At 44.1% G+C, this 13,674-nt stretch overlaps 1 protein-coding gene across 9 annotated transcripts in view; it reads right to left on the reverse strand.

Annotated features, from left to right (window-relative positions):
* Positions 1-780: 780 nt before the first annotated feature.
* The window catches only part of LOC130121289 (muscleblind-like protein 2a), a 41,280-nt gene continuing 28,386 nt past the window's right edge, over positions 781-13,674 (reverse strand). For 2 of the 9 annotated variants that reach the window (XM_056290172.1, XM_056290173.1), the window contains exons 3-8: positions 10,883-11,047; positions 10,550-10,765; positions 10,186-10,440; positions 8,591-8,644; positions 8,031-8,187; positions 6,431-7,076 (exon numbers count right to left, since the gene is read on the reverse strand). In XM_056290172.1, the coding sequence (XP_056146147.1) occupies positions 6,904-7,076; positions 8,031-8,187; positions 8,591-8,644; positions 10,186-10,440; positions 10,550-10,765; positions 10,883-11,047 (1,020 nt within the window). In that variant the 3' untranslated portion in view covers positions 6,431-6,903. Of the gene's footprint in view, positions 4,682-6,108; positions 6,204-6,430; positions 7,077-8,030; positions 8,188-8,590; positions 8,645-10,185; positions 10,441-10,549; positions 10,766-10,882; positions 11,048-13,674 lie in introns of those variants that run through there. The other 7 variants (XM_056290177.1, XM_056290176.1, XM_056290180.1 and 4 more) reach the window with 7 other exon arrangements.

Here is a 13,674-nt window from a genome sequence, read left to right on the forward strand (position 1 = left end):
ACACACCAGAGGGACAGCGTGACACGCACCCTGCTCAGCTGATGACTACGTGGCGAACCGGGTCCTTCTTTCACCCGGGCGAAAAGGCACCGAAGAGGCGATTTTACACAAAGTTGTTGCCAACAAGATCATATTAGTCTGTTTAAACCAACAGCTGTAGCTGAATGCTGCCCAGACAGCAGAACTGCTGTGGCCCGGACCCGTCCCACACCCGGCGCTCCCATCCGGCCCACATACCGCGTGGAGGGATGGCACTTGGGCGGTCCGCTCCTGTTTGCCAGATCTGGGCCAGAACCGAGCCATGGCAGTGCCGCGTGTGCCACATACTTGCCAAAGGTGGCCCATATTTGTTTTGTGATATCTAGGCCGTATTCACCGTTCACCACACGGGCCACTGCAGGGTCCTGCCAAGAGCAGCACATCTCTGCCAAAAAAAGGCCCACATTTGATTTGGCATATTTGGGCCTTATTTGCTGTTATACATGTGGGCCACTTCAGGCTCGCATCCATTTCGTCAGGGCCAGAAGGCCACCAGCGCCGCATCGCTGCCTGGCGTGGCCCACGTCCGGGTGCCGTCTGGGTAACGGGCAGCGAGTACTGCAGAATGCGTATCTCTTCCTGTGAAGGATGATTCACGGATGGTAAATGTGAGATTTTGTTTTGTTTGAACAGCAGGTGAAATGTGCCCCTTTGATGACAACAGTTATAAAAAACTGCAGAATGCTGTGCGGCCTTCACAGTCACGGTACACAATGAAATACGGCGCACAACGCGTTGTGTTTACATAAATTTTATTCTTTTTTTTAAACATTAGATTTTACACAATTTCTGACTTACTGAAACAAAACTATTTACATCAAAAGAACATATAATCATCATCCACAAATAAAATATTTAAAGTCCTCACATGAACAGATTTAAAATGAGTAAAATCTTATACTTAGGCCCAGTCCATGGTGTTTCCGGTGGATCCAAGTGGCACTGGCACAGTTTTGACATCTGCTTAGCTTTTAGCACAGCCACCCAGAAGAGCCCACCAGCCTCCCCCCCCCCCCCCAGCATCCATCAGGCTCCTCTCACAAGAGTGTCGGTATATCCGTTTTACAATCTACCATTTTGGCCTCAGACTCAACAACTTTTATAGTGATACTTTCACAGAACAGCCTACTGAACTCTAACAGACTTACGGAATTTATATATCGTCAATTATAAAAACTAAATGAGACACATACAAAAGCTGAAACTGAACAGATCAAAAGGTAAGGCAAAGTTCACAAAAGAACTGTCTGCTCAGTTGAACCAACTGCTCAGAAAGTGCTTAAGGATATTTCCATCGGGTCAGCGAGAGCAAACATTCGGACTGTCCATACTTCTTTTGACAGGGCGAGCTAAACTTTTTTTTCAAATGGTGCACGTGTGCGGATGTAACCTCCTGGACGTTCGGGCATTTTTTACTAAAATGAAAAAAAAAAAAAAAGATTCCAACGAACGTCCGATTTTAAATACCTGCAGTTTCATTGTGAATTATGCCTTTCGTTTGCAGTTGAAATAAATTAGGTCAAAAATTGTCATACATATACAAAAACCTACAATTTGAAAAGAATTATATTCTGGGAACAAAAGTGCACTTCTAAAGAGCTACTGAACCACTGACTCAAACCCCTCCACTTCCGCATCTGCCACTTCCTGTACGCGGACAGGTTTCTTTGTGGGCCGAGTTATGCTTTTTTTTTTCTTTTTTTTTTACCGCACGATGTTAACATGCCATTAAAACTATATACTGAACACAAAACGAAACGTCCAGACACACTTTCAGGTACTGGAAGGCTAACTCCCGACGCGAGAAAAGTCAAATTTCCGGCAGTACAATCTAACGTTATCAAGGGTGAAGAGAAATAAAAAGACACCTACAAAAATACGGTCTTCATTATTGCAACCTCGGGTTGCCACGGCAACAAATCAAAAACTGTTATAATATGCGACAATCTAAAGGAAAGTATATTTTTGCAGAATGTGACCTATACAATACAGCTTTTATACATAAGAAAAGCGGTTCTACGGCTTCGCCCAGACTGAGACCTGCGGTCCCGTACGGGTGGCGCCCCCGGGGCAAGGCGGTGACCAGGACCAGACGTCGCAGCTCGGCGCCGCGTCAAGGTTCGGTCCTCGTGCACAGACGGTTTTTGTGTTTTCTCGTGAGCTCCGGCCCTCCGAGGAACCCGCAGCAGAGCTGAAGCCACCTTAATAAATTACATTCGATTTGAAATCATTCCGTAACTAACCTTAAACTAACAAGCTATGTAAGTCTATTTTTCATATAGTCCATCCAACGGTGAGTAAAACGTCCACAAGGAAAACACCATACAGTTTTGGAAAAGAAAGAGGAGCCGGGGGGGGGGGGGGGGTAAATAAAAACTATATGTGATGGTGGATTGTCTGAGTTACTCTCCGTGGTTTTTTATGCAAACTATTTTCAGTCACTTGAGAAGTTCATGGAAAATTTAAAAGGAACATTAAAACGTGTATATATGCAAAGTAAAATAAAATAATACTTATATAAAAGATGATTGAGAGAAAAGAACACATAAAAGAGTGAAAACCATTCCCCATATTGATTTTCTTTCGTTTACATCCTGGATAAAGAGTCCACCCCGCCGGCGTGTGCCGCAGAGCAGACCGGCGCGCCCACAGTTCGCCACACTGACCTCTGTGAAGGACTCTGAATTGCATAATGTGATAAAAGGTCATCATCACACACCTTGCCGCCACCACAACACCCGCCGTCTGGCGTCTGACCTGACATGTCAGACAAAGCGAGGTTACTGTGCGTCACACAGACCGAGACTAAAGAGAGATAAGCCCCACCCAACCCACTGTATTTCACAACACCTCCATTTTAAATGTCATTCCTCTTCAAAATAAAACAAAACAACATTACTCTGGATAATAAGTGGAGTACACAGAAACGTGAGTATCGTTTAAGGTTTGCCAAGACACTCACAGAGAACTAATGCACTGAGTTAGCGTCACACGACACGTTGACTGCCCTCCGAAAAGAGAAAGAACTGGGAGTGTGGAGGAGATGCATTGCACAGGTAAAAGTTGAGTAATTTTCACACCAGTCTTTCCAAGATTAGTCGTCATGTATGTACATCTCTTTAGGCACTTCTAACATTCAAAGAAAACGTGATTTAACAACTGAATTTGTCACTTTAGGATTAAGATTAATAGCCCACAAACTAAACTAACTTGCGACCAGGATCTTTTCGGTTGAATGTCACCAGTCAATACTCGAGCTCTCACTGCAGTACTGACTGTGAGAGCACTACGTCCAGCACCGCAGTCTGTCTGTTGTCCATATTAACAGACTGCAGGGCCGATGTCACAGGATCTGTTTTCTTGGGGATGCAGCAACAGGCCAGCTACCATCCTAACTGATGGTCCACATGGTAATATACTGTTATACCTCGTCCAGCCATTACCCGAACTGCTTATCCTGCTCTCAGGGTCGCGGGATGCCGGAGCCTATCCCAGCAGTCACTGGGCGGCAGGCGGGGAGACTCCCTGGACAGGCCGCCAGGCCATCACAGGGCCGACACACACATTCATACCTAGGGACAGTTTAGTACAGCCAATTCACCTGACCAACATGTCTCTGGACTGTGGGGGGACTCCACACAGAGGACGACCCGGGACGACCCCCAAGGTTGGACTACCCCAGGGCTCGAACTCAGGACCTTCTTGCTGTGAGGCGACCGTGCTAACCACTGCACCACCGTGCCGCCGTTATAAATCATAAAAGAACAAATTTCATCCGGCTCGTATCTCCGTCTTGACCCCACACAAAACTTTATCAGTAGCGTTACCTCATTCTCAAGGCTCAGCGTTTTCGGTTTTTATTTTTCAAAGCCATCCAGCATGCCGAATGTCACCACAAGAGGACACTGTTACATAACCTCACACGAACAGGGACAACTTTTGGATCTGTGGAAACATAAAAACCGGGTGAAAATCAGTTTAAAAATCTGGGTATTTTTCGGTGAAAATGGGTAAAAACCGAAAACGCTGAGCCTTGCTCAGTCTATAGTTACGTTTTTTTGGTTTTTTTGATTTTTTTTTTTTTTTAGCAAACATAGATGCAAGGCAAAGGCACGCCAGGAGGTGGAGTACTGACCCTGTTCTGGGACCCCTTTTCTCAGTGACATTCTCAAGCAACTTTCAAACTGAACTGCTGAACTTGATCTTCACAAGTTTAAAACACCAGTGCTCCTCACCGAATTCTGCTCAACACAAACTCAAACGTGGCACTAGATAAACAATCATTAGTGTGAGAAATACATTTCTTTTTTGTAAGTTAACACAAAACATTAAAAAAAGAAAGGGAAAACAAATATTTACCAATATGATTGAGTCTCTACAATCTCCAGTTTTGTGTATACTATACAATTAATAATTCCATGTAACATAATGAACAGAATGTGATCCAAGCAATTCGGCCTCGTGTTGTATATGAAAGATCGACGTTTTTTCCGGACATTCCCATGGTGATCTTCTCGTCAGCATGCAGCTTGTTGTAGATTGCACGTTGCGCTAACATGGTATTTACAGAGGGACAGTTTAAGACCTTTACCAGCAGCAACTTGACACGCACTTCCTTTCCAGCTGGTTACTTGAGGATGATCTGGTTCAGAGGCAGAAGACACATCGCTCAGCGGTTGCACTCGATAGAATTTATGACCTGGCTTAACCTTTAGTTACAGACAGAAAGTGTTCAAAAACTGACCAATGGGAACCATGAGGACAAATAACAACTGAAGAACTGTCAACATTATATACACCGACGTAACAAAGAAGAACTGGCAACATTATATACACTGACGTAACAAAGAAGAACTGGCAACATTATATACACTGGTGAAGAGCTGAAAAATTCATACACTGAAGTAACAAAGAAATCATGAAATAAAAAATATGTATATTTGGCAACCTATGTAGGATCTTTTTTTTTTCTTTTTTGGATTTTTCTCCCCGATTGTACCCATCCAATTACCCCACTCTTCCGAGCCGTCCCGGTCGCTGCCCCACCCCCTCTGCCAATCCGGGGAGGGCTGCAGACTACCACATGCCTCCTCCGATACATGTGGAGTCGCCAGCCACTTCTTTTCACCTGACAGTGAGGAGTTTCGCCAGGGGGACGTAGCGCATGGGAGGATCACGCTATTCCCCCCCCTCCCCCGAACAGGGGCCTCAACCGACCAGAGGAGGTGCCAGTGCAGTGACCAGGATACATACCCAAATCCGGCTTCCCACCCACAGACACGGCCAATTGTGTCTGTAGGGACGCCCGACCAAGCCGGAGGTAACACGGGGATTCGAACCGGTGACCCCCATGTTGGTAGGCAACGTAATAGACTGCCACACCACCCGGACGCCCAGGATAAAAATGTTTGAGCACCAAAGCATACATACATAACGAAAACCTGAGAGATAAATGACAATAAACTAATTAACATCCATCCCTCAGCTCATCTCCCACACCTTATGGTCTGGACAGTCAGTCACTACAACTACACATCCCTTAGATCCACACACACACATGCACACACACACACATACACACACTTAGCATCAATTCCCAAAGTTTCCTCACAATTAACTTCTGTAATAAGACGATTAAACCACGAGCAGGGCAGAGCGATAACACAGGCACTATTACTTACATTTGTACTCTTGGCTTATGACAGGTGATTAAACTACCATTTTGTGGTTTTATCTAATTGTTTTTTACTCAACGTAGCACTAATTACATGCTAATTCTTTAGAAGAAAAAAGATCGACTCTGTACAAAGCAAAAAGCATGCAAAAAGAAACTTGTGCAACAGAACACAACTACAATGTGCAGATGAGAGGTCTCTAAATAAGTGCTGCCTGTCTTATAAGAGACAAGTGAGACGGATTATTAGCACAAATATAGGTCCAAGGTGATGCGGATCAGGCTTGATGATAAATAGTGCAAGCTGGCTGGTGCTGTATAGTCACCCCGATGATTTAAGAAGCACTTATTTAGAACTCGGCGATTTATGAAAGGAAGCTTTAAAAGGAGCAAACCTGATTGGCTGGTGCTGTTGCTGCGTAGGGGACACTTGTGGCAGAAGTAGTTGCTGCAGAGACAGTAGCAGGCGTAGCACTGTACATCATGGGGACTTTTTCGGGAAGGGAACCATGAAAGCAATGAAAAGGTAGGTGGAGCATTATGGTAACCATAGCAACGTTTTTTTCCCTCTGTCTCTCTCTCTCTCTCTCTCTCTCTCTCTCTCTCTCTCTCTCTCTCTCTCTCTCTCTCTCTCTCTCGCTCTTGCTTTCTCGCCAGACGGGTACAGAATGACATTAGCAGCAAGCCATCATTGGGTTAGACCAGCAGATGGCGTGCAATCACACAGCAAAGCAAGACAGCGGGGGACTCAACCGAGGAGGGCTAATAAAAGACAGCTTAGGAAATTTGTCCATGACTTGACATCCCAAAAGAGACGGCAGCATGTAGTGTCACTCGAATTGTCAAAGAACGACAACATGACTTTTAAAATGTTTGTCTGTGGTAAACTTGAAGTCTGTGAGAAAGTGCTGGATGAAACCTTTTTTGGGATGCTGAGCAAATTTCCTACTCCACAGTGCACGGCGAATAACTAAACAAAATACACTAAGAACAACTGGAAGGGTTTAAATTTATGGACCAATGGGTCCAAAGAATTACATTCACTGAAGCATAAAAATATTTTACAAATAATTTATGTCAAGAATATTCCGGTGATGCTGAGAAAAATACCAACAAGTTAAAACCACTAAAAACATGGTTTGCAAGAAATAAAAATGTGCCTCTTAACATGTGGAACTCAGTGCTGACCCCTAACTCTGAATGGTGTTTATCCTAAACACAACAGAACGACAAGAATATCTTCTATTTTTACTGACAGCAACAACAGTCCACCCATGTTTTCCATTCATTTCCAGACACACGAGAAAAAAAATAAGCTGGGACCTACCAACGCTGGTAGAGGGAGTCATGCACAAGACTGATCCTGTGTGGTTATGCAACGAGAGGTGAAAACACTGGTTAGGCTGAGACTGATTTTAGCATGATTTACACATTTTCCACATATAACTTTGGTAAAGGCGGCTGTTTGAAGACATCACAGTTCTTTAGTGCAGGGAGCCATGAGTGCTCCTAAAGAAAGCCCCATATTGTAAGCGAGCGTGTCGATGTGTTTTCAGGGGAATAAGCATGCATGAATAAAGTACTATTAAATCAGTGACTAGCGAAGAATGCAGGACAGACAGACAAAGCACTAGCTGACAGAAAGCCAGGGAAAGCTTTTCTGTTGCCCTTGATTCCTAGAAGCCCAAGGAAGCCCACATTGAAAAGAGGGACTTTAACTGGAGATTTCACGGCTCATATCTGTCTATAGTGTAAACCTCAGCCACTTCAGCGGTCATGAACTCACTATCAAGAGCGAGGTCTGGGACAAACAAAAATGTCCTTCAGTTTAGGCCTCTCTATGAAGCATTGACGCCTTCATTCACATATGCCCCTTTTCCACCATATGGTACCGGCTCAACTCGTTTTCCATTCCTGGAAAGTCCTGGCATTTTGGTAACTGTTACCACTTTTCTAGTACCACCTTTGTCGAGGTTCCAAAAAAACTGGAGCGGGTACCAAAAATCAATAAAGGCCAGCTACACCAAGCGGGTACTGTTACGGTAATGGAAAATGACACTCGTCGAGTTGAGCCGGTACCATGTCATGGAAGGGGGGCAACAGACCACATACTATATGCTTGACATTAAAGTCTTAGCCATGCTGATTTAAAAGTTGCATTGTCTCTTTCCTTATGTGGAACTCCAAACCCCACTTACCAATGGGATTCAGTAATTCCATATCAAATCAAGCAAAGATAGTAAAACTGCAAAGTAATGTAATTAGCAAACAGCATCAGATAAGCGTCACGGCTTCAAGCCCGAGGTTAAAAGCTTACCTGTGGGAAAGAACGCCGCTGTGGGATGTTGGAGCTGTGCATTGGCCAGAGCCTGTTGGTAGTGCAAAAAACTGGGGTTGAGGAGGGAGGTGGCCCCGTTGCTCTTCTCGAGAGCTTGTCTCTTTGGTAGGGGTTGCAGGATACTGGGGGGGAAAGCCTACAATTGACAGAAGTAGACACGACAATCAAAATCCCACCCAATCTTTGGCAAGTCTTTTTAGTAAAGAGGAACATATTCTACGTATTGTATATTCCTTTTTGTAAATTATTAATACAAAGACGTAGGTATAATTCTACAACAATGGTTACTGCTACAAGAGAATGACAAAATTCAAGCGAGGGTTAATGATTCAAAAAAGACGAATGGAGATAATGCTTCAACAAACATTTAAAAATGTTCCTCAAATTATGTAACTATTAATACAAAAAAAATGATGGTGGAATGAATCTGTACAGAAATACACTACATGAGTCTCTAACAGGTTGTAAATCAAAAATGACAAAAATCAAGTTATTACAATGTAATTAATAGCTACATGCAAAGCAAAAGGTGGAAGTACCAGGTCTACAGTTGCCTCGAGGGGTCGCTTCATTGCTTTGGCAGTCGACTGAGTCTTTTAATAGCAGGCAGCGAGCACATGATGGCAGTGGGCCAATGGGATTCAAGCGTATTAACATACAGGTAACAGCAAGCAGAGGTGCGTCATGGGGGACAGCATTGCATTGTGGATCGGTGAGAGGGAAAACAAAACAAAATAATCTGAATGTGGTATACCACATACAAACCAATAGGCATGCACAGTAACCAAGGACACACATAAGCTAACTATTATTGTACCCCCTGAATTAGTAGGGCAGCATTTACTGCCCATCAATGGCTTCATCTCATAAGATTTAGGAAAAATACTATACAGCTGCTTCGGTTATATTCAAAATAAGGTTATTTTCATTTGTAGATTGATCATTTGAAAGGCAGTATTAGTTGATCAGCGGTTGTTAATCATAATTAAAACACTACAGATATTACACTAAGAACAATGCAACTGTATTCACAATAAAACTCAGGAATACACACTGACAGTAGTGCTTAAAAGATGAGTGTTATAATACGATACACACCAGCAACTAAAGGGACTCTGTCTTCATTCTGTAGCTAAACGAAAGAGCTTCAAGTCTGTATATTGACTTGAATCTGACCAAAAACAATTACACACAACATGAGCAGAGAAAGATCTGTCATTTTATCATATCATAAGCACAGAATGTGGAGCTCTGTTTAATAAGACACAGAGTAGCGGTCACGTTCATGCTACTTTTTGCCTCCTTGGAGGATTTCATCGTATCAGTGCAGGGACCGGCTCTCTGAACTACTTGCGCGTCATAACAACTTACAACGTGAAGTGTCAGTTGGCATTGTAAGCTCAAAGTAGAAGCATGAAGTCATGCAAAACAGGAGACACACAATGTAAATGACAGTAACCATAGTCATGGAATCAATGGCAGACAACGTAGCGGGGCTTAACAAAAGGCAGTCTACGGGGGGGGGGGGGGGGGCATTGTATCATTGATAATCAACAAAAGTTTTAGAAGTAAAAAAGCTTAACGGCTTCTCTTTTTGACAAGAGCCGCGTTAAAATAACTGAACTTAATCACAGTTAATAGCCAAGTCTGCATTCAAAAGACTTAGGGAATGGCCAGCCGCTACCGCTAGTTTCCCTAGCATATATAAAACTGCTTAACAAGCCATTACACAGCTAACTGTACGACCAGTGCATACTACTGAATTCCTTGTAAAAGTTCAATGACCAATCAAACTGAAATATGTCGGAGAGCCCGCTTCAGCGAGCCGTAAGGGACAGTTTTATGGGACAGTCTGAACAACGGAGAATCTCCAGCCACTGGAGTAACATTTTATGCTTAGTTATTAACATTTACACCCCAGCTGAACACTGGAGCTAGAGGCTATGTTACTACAGTAGATCATACTGCATAAATTACATCTGAGGTACAATAAAGCAGTGCTCCACATTCTATGGTGTCATGGTGAATACTTTTCCTTCACGATAAATCTTTCGTTTATCTAAAGAGCAGTGTAATGTACTTTTTGCATGGTGCAATAACCTGCAGCAATCCGAAAAGTAAGGATCTATCTTACCATCGCTGCAGCTGCTGCCTGGGCTGCCACGGCTGTCTGGTTGACCTGCTGTTGGCTGGCTTTGATTTTGGCCTGTAAGTGTGCAGGTGGGTGGAAATACTTGCACTTCTCCCTGGAACAGCGGCTCTTGATGTAGTCCATGCAAACAGTGACAGTGTTGTCACTAGTGTCAATCATTGGACTGTCGCTAGGGTGAGCAAAGCGGCAGTCTGTCTCTCCTCTTGCACAGTTTCCCCGCTGAAACTCACGGCACACCTGAAAAGACGGAACACAGCAAAGCTGAAGGACATGCGTGTTTAAGGACCTGGCCCTTACTGTATGCGTTCTAGATGTCACCATATGACACCTTATTGTTAGTGGATACCTCCAACTTGTCTGTGCGCTGCAGCTTCTGCGAGGAGGACGAGGAAGAGGAGGAGGAGCTCTGGACTGTGACAGGCGGGCTTCCGGGGACAATGACCTGGGTGCTGGGGAGTATCTCTGTGGGTAACAGGCCCATTCCATGGCTCAGGGGTGTAACATAAGGAGCATAGCTAAGACCAGTATTTGCACCGAGCCCCTGGGATACAGGAAATGTCTGCTATGAGAGAAGAGATGAAAAGTTAGTACAACTCAGAAAAACTCACAGCAAGATGAAAGGGAATTCTTGATATGGTGGGGCTGGAAGGTTACACCCTAATGGCCATAATTAACTTACCACAGGCTGCAGGCTGGTCCCAGGGATCATAAACTGCATCTGCTGGGCCAGCATGGCAGCTGCTGTCTTCTGCTGGATCAGATTGTTGCGCCCGTTTATCTCTAATTGGGTTTTTAAGTGCGAAGGTGGATGTAGATACTTACAGTTTTCTCTTGAGCATCGACCCTGCAACCACAAAAAAACAAAGCACAGAAAAGCTGATTTTTCATGCTTTCATATGCTCTCTTGACCCCTCTCCCACTTCCCCAAGTCAACTTAAAAGGCATTATTCAATTTGATTTCAATGAGAAACCTTCATAATTTTTAGGCTTTTTATTACGGTTCATAATGATAAGTACAGTTGATGACTCATAGGAACAAAATTTAGGATGATAACAATACTTATAACCCTGAAGATCTGAATGTCTAAAGAATTAGCTTCACAAACACAACCATACTGATTGCTCCACAGAATCCAGGATCAGGACATGAATAACTCATTGATATACAAAATGGACTCCAAAAAAAGCATCTTGCTCCCATGTACAAGATAACAAACTATGAACAAACCGTTTTAATTCTGGTCCTTAATTTGTTCTTCTAAATAAGTTATTAACCACTCCCTGGGTAAGTTCTCCACTGGGGCAGGGCAGGGTAAACTCTTGTGTGTTACCCTTGGAGCAAGTAGGGGTTAACACAAAATAGCAATGCCAGGGTAAGGGGTTTGATTCTCACTTGGGCTACCCACGCCAAAAAGAAAAGAAAATGTATGCACTCATTATGCTGAATATTGCTTTGAATAAGTTAAATAAATTGGAGGCTATAGACTGTGAAGCTAGTGGTGTCGGGGAGCAAGCAGGTTACAGCAAATGATAACGCTGCAAGAAAAAAACAGACAAGTTACACTAAGATATGTCCTACATCTGAAGGATCAAACTTAAGACTGGGCCCTTAAACCTTTCTTTCTTTTTTTTACCCCCCCCCTTTCTTTTTTTTACCCCCCCCCTTTTCTCCCCAATTGTAGTTGGCCAATTACCCCACTCTTCCGAGCTGTCCCGGTCGCTGCTCCACCCCCTCTGCTGATCCGGGGAGGGCTGCAGACTACCACATGCCTCCTCCCATACATGTGGAGTCGCCAGCCGCTTTTTTTCACCTGACAGAGAGGAGTTTCGCCAGGGAGACCGTAGCGCATGGGAGGATCACGCTATCCCCCCCAGTTCCCCCTAGCCCCCAAACAGGCGCCCTGACCGACCAGAGGAGGCGCTGGTGCAGCGACCAGGTCACATAACCACATCCGGCTTCCCACCCACAGACACGGCCAATTGTGTCTGTAGGAATGCCCGACCAAGCCGGAGGTAACACGAGGATTCAAACCGGCGAGCCCCGTGTTGGTAGGCAATGAAATAGATCGCCACGCCACCCAGACGCCCCTCTCTTAAACCTTTCCGAGACTCTAAAAATACAAGGGCACTTTTCACAAGGGAAGAGCTGATTAACATATTGCTCCGGCTTATCTCCCGACCCGGTCTTTGTTCAACTCTGGCCATAAAATCACCAATGATTCCTTATTGGCTTTAATCACTCCTCAGCCAGTTATAGTTAATTTAATGCAAGCATTCAGTAAGGCTTTCCTGAATACTTTTTGTTTTAGGCTTCAGATATCGAGCAGCAAGTATTCGAAGATATTCAAATCTTCACTACTCACTACGACAGGGGGACCGACAACCAACTGTGCAATAATCAAATTACATAAATTACAGCCACTATAAACGCTAAATTGTTCATATGTTTGCTGTTACTATTAATTATGTCTGTCACATGCTATAATTAGGCTTTTATTGTAATGAATTATTGTGATTGACAGACAAAGGATTTCAAAGTATTTCCTTGTTATTGAACTAAACTTGCTATAAAAACACTTTCACAGTGACATCAGTTGCTCGTGAAAAGAATAAAGAAATAAGGCTTTTTGTTAGTGTAGACCTTTACATGAAATCTTAAATAATGGGATTACTTCTGTTGCCTTAGGATAGAAAAAAAAATTAATGTGCAATGTGCACAACCGAGAAACTACTTCAGTTTTCAGGTGATTTGACAAACTGAAGGAAATTACCAAAAAAGTAAGGAATGAGATAAGAAAAGCTAAAAGAATGTATAATGATAGGATGGAACATAAGATAGTGTGATACATAGTTTTGTTACACTTGTAATTCATTCATTCATCTTCAGCCGCTTCTCCGGGGTCAGGTCGCGGTGAAGTAGGGCACTCCAGAAATTCCTGTCCCCAGCAATGCCATCCAGCTCCTCCTGAGGGATCCCAAGGCGTTTCCAGGCCAGATTGGACATTTAGTCCCTCCAGCGAGTTCGGGGTCTACCTCGGGGTCTCCTCCCAGTTGGCCGTGCCTGGAAAACCTCCAAAGGAAGGCGCCCAGGAGGCATCCTGATCAGATGCCGAAATTACCTCAACTGGCTCCTTTCGATGCGAAGGAGCTCCCTCCAGATGTTCGAGTTCCTCACCCTATCTCTAAGGCTGACCCAGACACCCTACGGAGGAAACTAATTTCAACCGCTTGTATCCGCAATCTCACCCTTTCAGTCACTACCAAAAGCTCGTGACAATAGGTGAGGATTGGAACGAAGACTGACTGGTAAATTGAGAGCTTTGCCTCCTGGCTCAGCTCCCTCTTCGCCACAACAGTCCGGTACAACGACCACATTACTGCTGATGCTGCACCAATCCGCCTGTCAATCAGCCGCCGCTCCATCCTACCCTCACTCATGAACAAGACCCCGAAATACTTGGAACGCCTTCA

Source organism: Lampris incognitus, chromosome 11, assembly GCF_029633865.1.
Source record: "Lampris incognitus isolate fLamInc1 chromosome 11, fLamInc1.hap2, whole genome shotgun sequence".
Classification (NCBI taxonomy): Eukaryota; Metazoa; Chordata; class Actinopteri; order Lampriformes; family Lampridae; genus Lampris; species Lampris incognitus.